This window comes from Sebastes umbrosus, chromosome 1 (assembly GCF_015220745.1).
Source record: "Sebastes umbrosus isolate fSebUmb1 chromosome 1, fSebUmb1.pri, whole genome shotgun sequence".
Lineage (NCBI taxonomy): Eukaryota > Metazoa > Chordata > Actinopteri > Perciformes > Sebastidae > Sebastes > Sebastes umbrosus.
Window position 1 is genome coordinate 39229169 of NC_051269.1, and position 12415 is coordinate 39241583.

Genomic DNA, 12415 nt, shown 5'->3' on the forward strand with positions numbered 1-12415 from the left:
TATTGTATACGGTGCAGGTTTTTACAAGAAGGCACACGATGAAACGTGGAGACTTATGGAGCTATAAGCGGCGCTATTTTCGGCTTATTTTCTATGCATAGTTCTCTAGTGAGTCTTCTGACTTCTGATTTAATCCAGCGCATGTTAAACATCCTCCCCTCTCTTTGTAATAGATGATATCAAGATGAGAGCAGTTTTAACTCTGCCTCTCTCTGACTGACTCTAGTACAGACATATAACCCTTTTATCTCAAGGCTGCCGAGTAATTTATCACCAAGACACCTTGCTTTTTTTCCTCCAGCACCATGCATCACTTCAAAGTCACCTTTACAGCGGCGCCTGGCGTGATTTTGATTAGTTCCCCTGATATTGTAACTAACAGTCTATTAACATCCTTTCTATTAATGGACCTTAAACAGCACCTAAAAGCACCTTGAACAGCTTTTAAATCCAAACCCTAAACCTGCGAGCTTGCCGTCGTGTGTAGGGTGAATCATTGCCATGTGTTGAAAATCCCCTCGTGGGAGACGGGGGAGTTGTGGTAGTCGAGGCCGAGATAATAGAGCACATATGCTGTGTATATGTACAGCATGGGGCTTACGTCCAGCCGCAGCGTAAAGAGACATGGTGAATGCGTTTGTTGAGGGAGTTAGAAGGTTTGTCCGTAATCTCCTTTGATTTCTTGCCTTCGTCAGCACAAACGCTGCCAATTGCCTGCGGCGCTCTTTCGCTCCTTTCAGGGCCAAACTGTTAAACCGATGATTACGGAGCGACTCGGCGCCTAACAGGTCGAATAACACAAGCTCCGGCGATGCACTGTGGAGTTTAAGAGGGTGCCTTCACTTGTTTAGACTGTAGCTTTTTAATCAGACAACAGCTGGCAGCCGCGTGTGTCTCATGCAGAACCACACACAGCACCACGAGACATGACTTCATTGTTTTAAACGGACGTCTTTTTTACGAGACATTTTATGTTGATACGTGTGTGAAAAGAGAGAGATTAGCTCTCAGAATAATGATTGTTTATATATAACAGCTGTTTCTCACACCACTTTTTTCCATACTTGTCCTTTTAAGGCAGTGGTTTCCAACCAAAGATCACAGGGGGTGCGCCAGGATTTGTCTGCTTGGAGGTTGTCAAAATTAGATTTACTGACTTACTGGATAATTTATACAAAAGTCTGTATATATATTTATTTAAAATGATATATTATTTTGCTACTTAGTAGGCCACATTCTGTTTAAACATGGTATTTCTGCACAGTTGCAGAAATACCGGGATTAGATTAGATTAGATTAGATTCCAGTGGCGGCTGCGTAGGATTGTTTCCGACCCGTGTGATCCAAACATTTACAATAACTCCAGAGCGTTGTAAAGTCCGAAAGTCAAACTTTGTTGGAAAAAGATAGGTGTAAACATTTCCAAAATTCACAACATGTTTTTATCTAATGCAATATTCTGTTTCAATCCATATTTGTTGCTGTTTAGCTGACGAGTTCTATCCCTTAAAACTGAAGTAGGCGAGATTGGAGCAAATATGATTAAATTAAAGTTATTTTTATTAAACGGTCGCTATATCCTGACAGTAGTGCATGAAACAGGTAACCTGAAAAAAATCATGTGCCTCTGTGTCCTCCGGTGCTCCTAACGGCATCTGCAAGATTTCACAGACCGGAGCAAAACAAGCAGTAAGAGCTGATCTGAGGTCTGCTGTCCAGCTGCCGTCTATGAGAGCCGGCTGTCAATCAGTCGCGAACTCCGACCAAACGGTCAAACTAGGCAGCGCTGATCAAATATGAATCAATATTCTGTTACGTTAATGCTAATTTCTCTCCTCAAATGTTTTCAGAATCATCTTGTAGTACGCGGTTTAGCTGTAAAATGAGAACGTTTGTGTCACGGGAGTCATTGTGAATTATCTTGAAGGAACGTCAAGCTACCGCTCGCTTTACAGTGCTGGAAATCCATTCATCTTTGTTTTGACTGAGTTTAGTTTAGTCAGTGAGGCTTTTACTGCTAAATTCATCGCAGCACGCAGGTTGTGGTTGCTTAGTAACGGCGACATATGCACAACCCTCCCAACATCTTTGATAATAGGATGAAAGCAGCACGGCTGGCGTTCTCCATACGTTATTAGACGCTACATGTGAACGGCTCCTAAGAAGTCCATTAGACACTTCCTCTGTGTAAAATGTGATGTGTTGCTTTATTTCCAGTTGAACAAGTGGCCCCGCGCCGTCTCATCCAAGTTCCAGTACCGGATCTACCCCATCACCTTCTCCGTGGGGAACGCTGACGAGTGGAAGAAGCTCTTCAAGCCCTGCGCTGCTCAGAGACTCTTCCTCCCCGTAAGGCTGCAGCACTTATCTCCTCTCATATCCTCACCGTGCATAATGTCATTAACCAGCGTTAAGAAAAAAATCCATTTCATTTCTACTTAAGCAGCATTTCCTTACCCTTTTTTATTGTATCCCAGTGCACGGTTCTAGTTAATTACTTGTGTGATTATTGATGATTTCACACTTTTTTCTGCTGCATTTACTTAACAAACAAGCCGCCTCCAGAGACTGAATCCAGTGATTTCATCAAGTGAAGACTATTGATTTTCTTTTTCTGCTGGTGTTCATTGAAATAACAGCCAGCTCACTAACCATGTAATGAACATATTGCAGGTCAGACCGATCCATATGTGATTTCTCTCGCTGCAAGGCAATCAATCAATGAACATTCACTTTGTCAAGAATACCTTTTGAGAAGCTCGTAGTCTTTCTGAATTACGTGAGGATTTGTCCGTCCTGACTCAGTTCCATTACGTAATTCTGCAGATGTTTTGGCAGTTAATGCTGCAAAAAATCAAATGCACCTTTTTATGTTGAACTCCTTTAACACCAAGCTCTCAGGTTTGTTGAGTCAACTTAAGACTTGGGTCAGACCTGCACATATGTTGTGGATCCTCCAGTGAAAAGTACTGTAGTTTGGCATCTCTTGTTGGCCTTTTCCACTGTGGGAACTCCATGAACCGCAACTTAAAGGGATAGTTTGGATGTTTTGAAGTGGGGTTGTATGAGGTACTTATCCATAGTCAGTGTATTACCTACAGTAGATGACGGTAGTAACAGACAGGAATTACAGCAGGGAAGCAAAGCAACATACTGCTGTGGACAGGGCGGCAGCAAAATATATTTTAGCCACCTAAAAGAAAGGCCCATCTAACCAAATCAGTATCAGTTTAAGTGTACGCTATATTTAGAATGTTTTCGTTGGTTTACCTTGCCGTCACAACATGGAAGCATGTAGTGGAGTAGAAATATATAGTAGCATTAAAGGGAAATACTTAAGTAAAGTAAAATAAAGTACCTTGAAATTGTACTTAAAGGTCCCATATGTTAAAAAGTTGAAATTTTCATGTCTTTTTTTAAAATTTATTATAAAGCAGGTCTAGATGCTGTATAAATACTGTGAAAGTATTGAAACGCTCAATCCAAATACAATAAGTATACACAGTCCGTATTCAGAAACTGTTCCTTTGAAACAAGCCGTCATGATTTGTGATGTCATAAATCTACAATGTATAGACAATTTCACATTCACAAACATTTTAAATGTGTCCCAGTTTATTTCTGGTTGCAGTGTATGAGAATGACATCAGCTGACAGGAAGTAAACATGGAGCCAAGCTGTTGCCAAGCAACGCAATTCCGTTGAAATGCGCTAAAACGGAGCGTTTCAGACAGAAGGTAAATACAGGCATATTCAGGCAGACAGTATGAGGAAATTAAAGAGTTTTTTTAACATTACAACATGTAAACATTTTCTAGTAGAAACATGAATTACATGTATGCAACTAGAAATGAGCATCATACGGGACCTTTAACTGAGCTAATTAGTGAACTGATCAATAGGTCAATAGGTCATGTAATAGATCAAGCTGAGGGTGAACATTAAGAACACCCTCTGCTGGACCAGAGGGCAAACTACAAAAAGGTCAGTTCCTCTCATAGATTTCACATACATTTCTAATTGGAACAGGTCATTACAGTTTGAAAATGGTTTTTTTTCCCACGAATTTTGAATAAAAAGTGACAGCCATATTTCCTAGTAACATTCAGGTCGCGTTGGTATTATTAAAATCATGTAACATTTCCAGTAATGAGCTATTTTCCACATTAAGTAATGGGCTGGTGCAGCCAAACACTGCATCACCATATTCATCAGGAATCAGGTTTATTTCGCCAAGTATATACATACAAGGTATTTGACTCTGTTTTTTATGCAGCTCTCTCAATGTACTTACACAGAATAGAAATAACAGAATACAGACTACAATAATTAAAATTAAAATAAAACAAAATCAGATATCTTTATACAAGTCAAGTGTCCGGGAGTTGTAAACAATACAGTGCAAAAAATAAATACTGGATGGATGTACATGGACCAGATGATTATGTACAGTATGTACATGTGGAGATGTCTGTATACTGTATGTACACTGAGTAGGATATACACCAATCAGCCATAACATTAACAACATTAAGACCCCTGACAGGTCAAGTGAATAACATTGATTATCTCGTTACAATGGCACCTGGCAGTGAGTGGGAAATATTAGACCGCAAGTGAACATTTTGTCCTTGAAGTTGATGTGTTGGAAGCAGAAAAAATGGGCAAGCGTAACGATGTGAGCGACTTTGACGAGGGCCAAATTGTGATGGCTAGACGACTGGGTCAGAGCATCTCCAGAACTGCAGCTCTTGAGGGCTGTCCCGGTCTGCAGTGGTCAGGATCTACCAAAAGTGATCCAAGGAAGGAAACCCCGGTGAACTGGCGACAGGGTCAGACCCGAGGCTCATTGATGCACGTGGGGAGCAAAGGCTGGCCCGTGTTGTCCGATCCAATAGAAGAGCTACTGGAGCTCAAATTGCTGAAAAAGTTAATGCTGGTTCTGATAGAAAGGTGTCAGAACACACAGAGCATCGCAGTTTGTTGCGTATTGTGCTACGTAGCCGCAGACCGGTCAGGGTGCCCATGCTGACATAATGTTACGGCTGATCGTTGTATATTTACAGTGACATAAAGTGACAGGTGAAAAATGTGCATTAAAGACTGTAAGAATTAAGAGCAACAGTGGATATTTGGTGTTAGAGGGTTATTGACAGTGTTTGACTGATAGAGTGTTCATCAGAGTGACAGCCTGAGGGAAGGAACTGTTTTTGTGTCTTGTTGTTTTGGTGTCCAGTGTTCTGTAGCGCTTCCCAGAGGGGAGAAGCTGGAAGAGGTTATGTCCAGGGTGTGAGGGTTCTGCAGTGATGCTTCCTGACTCTGGAGGTGTGTAAGTCCTGGATGGAGGGCAGGCTGGCAACAATGATAGTTTTGTTTTCTCTTGAAGTAAACTCATACAGTCTGTTCTCCACCAGATTCTTCACCTCCCCATGTTCTGAGTCAGGAGGGAATCAGGCAGCGGGCTTGTTAGATAGAGGGGGGGGAACCAGCAGCCGGTCTGTCTCGAGGGACCTCTGGAGGTCTGGTCTGGGGGGGAGAACTGGTCTGGTGCCAGTCCCGTTTTCTCTCTCTGCTCCTCTCTACCCTAATGTGGGTAGGACTCTTTCATTATTCAATGATACTGACATTTATAAGTCATTACATGAGAACGTGAAAGAAAATCAATATTAGCACCACTTCATTTTGATTTAACAGCTTTCTATATTGTTTAATCAACAACACTAAGCGATAGTGTTCTTATAATTCTTTGTGGATTTAACAACACTCCCCACACACAATAGAAATATACATGATTAATTTAAGGTCTTCATGGATACGAGCTTCAAGAGAAAACTTTAGAGTGTAACCACAGCACCATTTATATCGACAGAGAGACCTGTGATCTCCTACTCACTCCACAGTGGCTATTACTATTATTATAGCTACGGATAATACACACATAAAACGAAAGCAGTGGGTTACTGCTCCGTTTGGGCTTGTTGGTATCGATTGCCGCTTTGTCACACACACCGGCGCCGGCTCCTCGCTGCTGTCAGCAACATAATTCCAGCAGAGCCAGCTCAGTGCGGTCGAACACACTGCAGCTTGGTGACGTGGTCTCTTACTACCTACCACTAATCTCAACCCATTGGCTTTAAGTGCTTCTGTCTTTATTGACCCTGCATCTCAGACTTCATCATCCCAGTTAGCTGTGTTGTAACTCTGTCTGCCTGTGTTGCATGTTCTGAATGGTATAAAGTACACTGTGTAACAGCATGTGCTACACAGTGAAGTGTTACATAATGTCCTTATACTATATACTGGGAAGTCATATGGCTGTCTGAGATATAGTTCAAACTCTCAAAGTTCCTCAGCTCTGAAGTCTGGCTGGTGGTGAAATCTCGTCTCAACCAAACTGGCCGAGACTGTAATTTGTCTGCCGTGCACTGACAGCTCAATTCATCAGTGGATACAGGAAATAATTGTCTCATCTTCAACTCATCTTATTGTTCTTAGCAGACGGTGGATTTTCTTCTCCCACTGAAGCCCACTATTCAATTCAATGCTTCAATTTGATGTGAATTCTAAGATGCTCTACCACAGATCACTTCCTGACTTTATTTTTTGTTTTTATCACATCATTATTATTATTATTATTATTATTATTATTATTATTATTATTATTATTATTATCATTATTATTATTATTATTATTATTATTATTATTATTATTATTATTTTACTCTAAACTGTAAAATCCTAGGTAATCAACTCTTTCTGAATTCCTGTAACTGGGGAAATTGTTTAATGTTGAACTATTTGTAAAGTCCCATAAATCACACTTTTTCCACACCCAAACATTTAGCTGATCAGATCCAGACTGAACCTCATGAACCTCTTGAACTTTATAGTTTTGTTTTGTCTCCACGCCGGCGACAGCCGTGTCCGGAGGCATTACGTTTTTGGGTTGTCCGTGCGTTCGTCGGTACCGTTCTCGTAAACACGATATCTGCAAGAAATTTCTTCAAATTTGGCACAAGTGACCACTTGGACTCAAGGAAGAACTGATTAGATTTTGGTGGTCAAAGGTCACTATGACCTCACGTCTGTCCCATTCTCGTGATATCTTGGGAACAGCTTTATCAAATTTGGCACAAATGTCCACTTGGACTCAAAGATGATTTTGGTGGTCAGAGGTCACTGTGACCTCACAAATGTTTAATAGGATAACATAATGAAGTGATGACATTTTGGACAGATATGGTTGTAAACTGCAGCTTGACTGGTTAGCGGAGGCGTACAACAGCGAAGCGGTAATTCTCGTTAATAATAGAGATGTTCTAGGAATGTAGGAATTTCATGGCTGATGAGGACACAATAATTATCTGTGTATAATGAACAATACCAATAAAATGATCTATAATATTAATCTTACAAATGAAAAAATGTGAAGAGGAAATATACATATATATATTTTTAGACAAAACAAGTTTATTATAACCCCGTGACAACATAGTCGGAGGGTATATAGTGCTCCGCGTGTCCGGTATGTGAGCCATGCTCACTTCTGCCTTGTTTTTCTAGTATATTTAGAGAGCCGTCACCATCCCTAGAATAAAGAATATATGAATGCATTCTAAACTTGTTTGTAATAACCTTAGTTTATTTTAACTAATTAATGCCGGACCATATCTCCTTTTTGACAAGCTGGACAGATGGACATTGTTGCTGCTAAACAGCTCCATTGCTCTCTTATTGACTGTCAGTCCAGGGCGATAGGAATCTTTTCATTGGGCAAAAAACTAAGAAAATATATTTCCTTGGCTTTTTGTTCAAAATAAATACATTTGAAAGCAATATGTTATATGCATGTTAACACAATAAACTGAGACAGTGAACATGGTACACATTACACTTCACAACCATCAGCATGTTAGAACCGTCAATGTGAGCATTTAGCTCAAAGCACATCTGTGCCTCAGTACAGCCTGAATCTGCAGGGTTCGTTTGATGTTGAATCCAACGATTTCCCCACTCAGACATTTAGTTGGTCTGATCTGAACCCCTTGATGATTTCTGCTTACTTTATAGTTATGTTTTATTAATATGTCAGTGGCTGTCTGAAAGAGCAAGCTGTTTATGCAAAAGAGGAGGTGCACCTAACATGGTAGAGACGGTGTAGTATGACACTGTGAGAAAATAAAGTATTTGACACCATGTACGTTTATTTATTTAACTTCATTTTTGAGTTTTACATGGTATAATAATGCCCTTTCTAGTTCTTTATATGAAATATTGTGGTCATAAATATTCTAATGATGGCTGTAATTGTGTCCTCCCAGGTCATCCTGAAAGACGTGGACTCGTTGCTCTACGTAGACACCGACGTGCTGTTCCTGCGGCCCATGGATGATATCTGGAGTCTCCTGAAGTCCTTCAACAGCACTCAGCTGGCAGCGATGGCCCCGGAGCACGAGGTCCCGAAGATCGGCTGGTACAGCCGCTTCGCCCGCCACCCTTTCTACGGAGTCACGGGGGTCAACTCCGGCGTCATGCTGATGAACCTCACAAGGATCCGCAGCACGATGTTCAAAGTAAGGTGGAAACACGGTGATATTTTCCCTCACACTGTGATCAGTAAAAAAAGGCTGAAGTGAGCTGTGATTCTTCCCTTTTGCATTCTGAAGGTTATTTTCTTTGAGCTCCAGTCACAGTGCTGTGAGTGGGCCGCGATTGAAGCTTTCTGATTACCGCGCTTGAAGCACAGACTTCTGCCCTCAGAACTCAATTTAGCAGCTCTTAATACTGCCAGCAGATTGCAAATGGAAGTGGGGAATGTAAATGTGCCTCTCCTTTGATGATGTGTTTTTGGAGAAAAAAGATTGCTCTTGAGCTGTTTAGCGAGTGAATGTTGTTGTTGTTGGTATTTCAGAACAGTATGATCCCCAGCGGTCTGTCATGGGAGGATATTCTACATCCACTCTATCAGAAGTACAAGAACCACATCACCTGGGGAGACCAGGACCTCCTCAACATCATCTTCCACTACAACCCAGGTACACCCCTTGTTAGTGGTCATCTATAATGATCATATAACAGATTATAATCACACTGAAAACACATTATGTATCCCAGAAGGAGGTTTCAAATTGGCCCACAAAAGGCAGAATCAGAATATCAAACTGTGTACATTTTGAATTCACCATCAACCATCAAGATGTTCACATGACTTGTGTCTTATTTCACCGTTGGTAAACCAGTCCACATTATGAATCTGGATTAGTAAACAGCACACCAGGCTGCACTGTGGCTGCAGGCAACAGCAGGCCTCAGCGTGAAGACTGAGTTCCAGCTGCAGCGGCCAGATGTGGGCATTAAGTGCTCGGAGCTACGGTGGAGCTGGCATCGCCGGTGTTTGCTTGAAACCAGAGCCAATGAAGTGTTTGTTTTACACGGTGCGGTACATGAGCTCTCTGCACTCTCCAGAGGGATTTTCAAGTTAGTCCATAAAGCATTGTTCCGGTTTCTTTCTGCTTGTTCTGATATCAGGGAAAGCTTCTAAATACTGTGATCTCTCCTCAGACCAGGAGTTGATGGAGAATCAAATGGATTCATGTGGTTTTTAAGTAAAAATGTGAAAAAGACGTCTGTATATTTGTATGTTATTTTTTATTTTTTTAACCTGGTACTATACATCATATATATAAAAACCAGAGCTTATTAAATATGTAAGAGATAATGTACAGCAAGGCAGTCATTGTTGTGAAATAAACCCCGACTTGCATCACCCTGAAGGGGTTTATTTCACAACAGTGACCCACTAGCCGTACATTATCCTGCTTATTACACGGCTACTTACTTAAGAAATCAATAATTTGACACAAAAAATGTTCCTCTAGAGTCCTAGGTCAGAACTGCATCCATATCAACGGTCTGTTATAAAGAAATAACACATGTTCTATACTGTCTAGTTAAAGATCTCCATCCAGATTATTTTTTATGTGTCCTGAGGAATCAAACTAACAATCTACCAGCCTTTTGAAGCCTTCATGAGTTACTGTCCTCACTGTGTCCTATAGCATTGTATTTACATGAGATACGGTGTTTGGTTTTATAAATAGCAATGATTTGCTCTTGTTTTTTCCCCCAGAGTGTCTCTTCATCTTCCCCTGCCAGTGGAACTACAGACCAGATCACTGTATGTACGGGAGTAACTGTAAAGGGGCTGAAGAGGAGGGCGTGTCCATTCTCCATGGCAACCGGGGCGTGTATCACGATGACAAGCAGCCAGCGTTCAAAGTAGTCTATGATGCAATACGTGAAGTAAGTATCCCTGAAGGATATATTCAAGATTCACTGACACAATATGGTATTGCTGCATAGCGCCCTCTGTCGAAACCTAACAAACAGTGCACGGTGGTTTGTCATTCAATGTCATAACATTAATGACTGTTTCATTAGTTTTTAGTAAAAAATTATATAGTTAGTAATAAAATTATATATATATATATATATTTTTTTTTTTACCCAATAACTATGATCAGTTCTCGTCAGAAAGTTCTCAAATACAACCGGTAAAGGTTTAACTAATGTAGGCGGGACCCACCTAGGCTCTAATGAAAAGAATGAGCCACGATCTGATTGGACTAAACCCTCAGCGCTGGAGATACTGGGTCCGCACTATTACCACACCGGTCTTATGTTGAAGTCTGTTCCCCGTCAAATAGTGTTTCCCTCCTGTTAAAATGATAGCGCCCCGCTCGGTATTTCGGGTTAGGGTTAAGGGTCGGTTCAGGTTTTAGTAGGGAGAAACACGTATTGACAGGAGACGCTCAATTCAAGCAGCGAAAGCAGCTTGCACACCTACCTCGACCACATGGCTGATGGAACCACAACAATGTTATTACAGCTGAATGAGCGAATACGATAAAATATACTTAACATAGCAGTCAGCAGGCGATCACTCTGACAGATTCATGCATTGTTTAAGAGAGATAGTAAGAGATATGCTCCTCCCTCGCCGCTCGTTATCACTTCTCGCCAGATTGTGCCCCGGGTGTAGGAAAAGGAGCGCACCCAGTGTTTCATTGCAGTAACAACGCGACTGTTTTCTTGCAGAGATAGTGTGAGGCGTTACCACTGCTTTATTACTGTGACTCGCTAAAGCCACAGATGAAACGATTAGTCTACAACGATGCACCGTGTGGACTAGTGGTTTTGATAGTTGACTATTCTGTGAAACCCCTAATACATATATATATATATATATAATACAATAAAAACATGTTGAATTCTGGGTAATTATTTAACACTGCATGTAGTAACTGGAGGCGTTGCCGTGCTGACTAAACACGAAACACTCAAATAACGCTAAATGATATTATATAAGTGTGTGTGTATTATAAGTCATCAACACCTAATCAGCTTAGATGGGAAACAGCAGTTTTCATTCATGTGTATTTATGACGTCATTACTAGATTCATCCCAAAAGACTGGCTGCAATGAAATAGAGCATTTCACAGCAGACCCGTTACAGCAGAAACACACAAAACCCAGGTGTAACTAATCACATTAACGATGGCTGCCTTCCATTCAGGTGTGTCAGCTCCAGGGTGCTGCTGTTATCCATCGTTAATGTTGTTAGTTACACCTGTGTGTGTTTCCTGCTCTGGCACATCAACATATCTGCTGTAAATGAGGTCGACTGAGGAAGACTACTGTATAATGAATAGTATTATGATATATTAGTATTCCAGTAATAAGCCCAATTTAGTATATAATTGGCTTTGATTTGTTAGTGGTTTATTAAAGCAAATGCCAAGTTATTTAGAGTAATGATGAGTATGATGTGGCTACAGTGGATGCAGCATTAAGACCTATACTGCTAATTTTCCTACTTAGCCTCTCAAACTTATTCAAACCCAGTAGTGAAAGTAGAATGAAGTTCTTGCCAGTACTACTACGCTACCCCAACTGTCATCGCTTGACATTGTTCTCCTCCCACCCCCCAGCTTCATGCATCCCTGAACACACCATTCAATGCCTTTATGGTGGAGAAAGAAATTAGAAACACTTGACGTCATGTATAGCAAATTATTTATTGAAATGGTGAAAGTGCTACAGAATCATTTGTAAATGTTGCCAAAGCTTTTCAAGTTTTGAGTTGTTGTTCCGACTGGGAGCATTCATGTGAATTGGGAACTCAGATTTCTGATTATTCACACATCACATGAATGCAGCACAATTGCCCTATCTCTCAATGTTAATGAAAGTGAAACAGTATTGCCACATGTGTCAACAAATCCAGCTGTGATTAGGGATATTTGATACACCGCACAGTTGTACCGGCTGGGATACATAACCTACAGTAGTGCACAGAGGCCGTTTCCATGGTCGCCACGCATAACGCCTGGCGTTTACTCGCGGAGCGCTTGT

General features: G+C 41.0%; 1 protein-coding gene across 1 annotated transcript in view; it reads left to right on the forward strand.

Annotated features, from left to right (window-relative positions):
* gxylt2 (glucoside xylosyltransferase 2) overlaps window positions 1-12415 on the forward strand; it is a 28547-nt gene that overhangs the window by 14036 nt on the left and 2096 nt on the right. The window contains exons 3-6 of the mRNA XM_037784603.1: window positions 2218-2349; window positions 8322-8573; window positions 8912-9035; window positions 10130-10302. Of these exons, the coding sequence (XP_037640531.1) occupies window positions 2218-2349; window positions 8322-8573; window positions 8912-9035; window positions 10130-10302 (681 nt within the window). The remainder of the gene's footprint in view (window positions 1-2217; window positions 2350-8321; window positions 8574-8911; window positions 9036-10129; window positions 10303-12415) is intronic.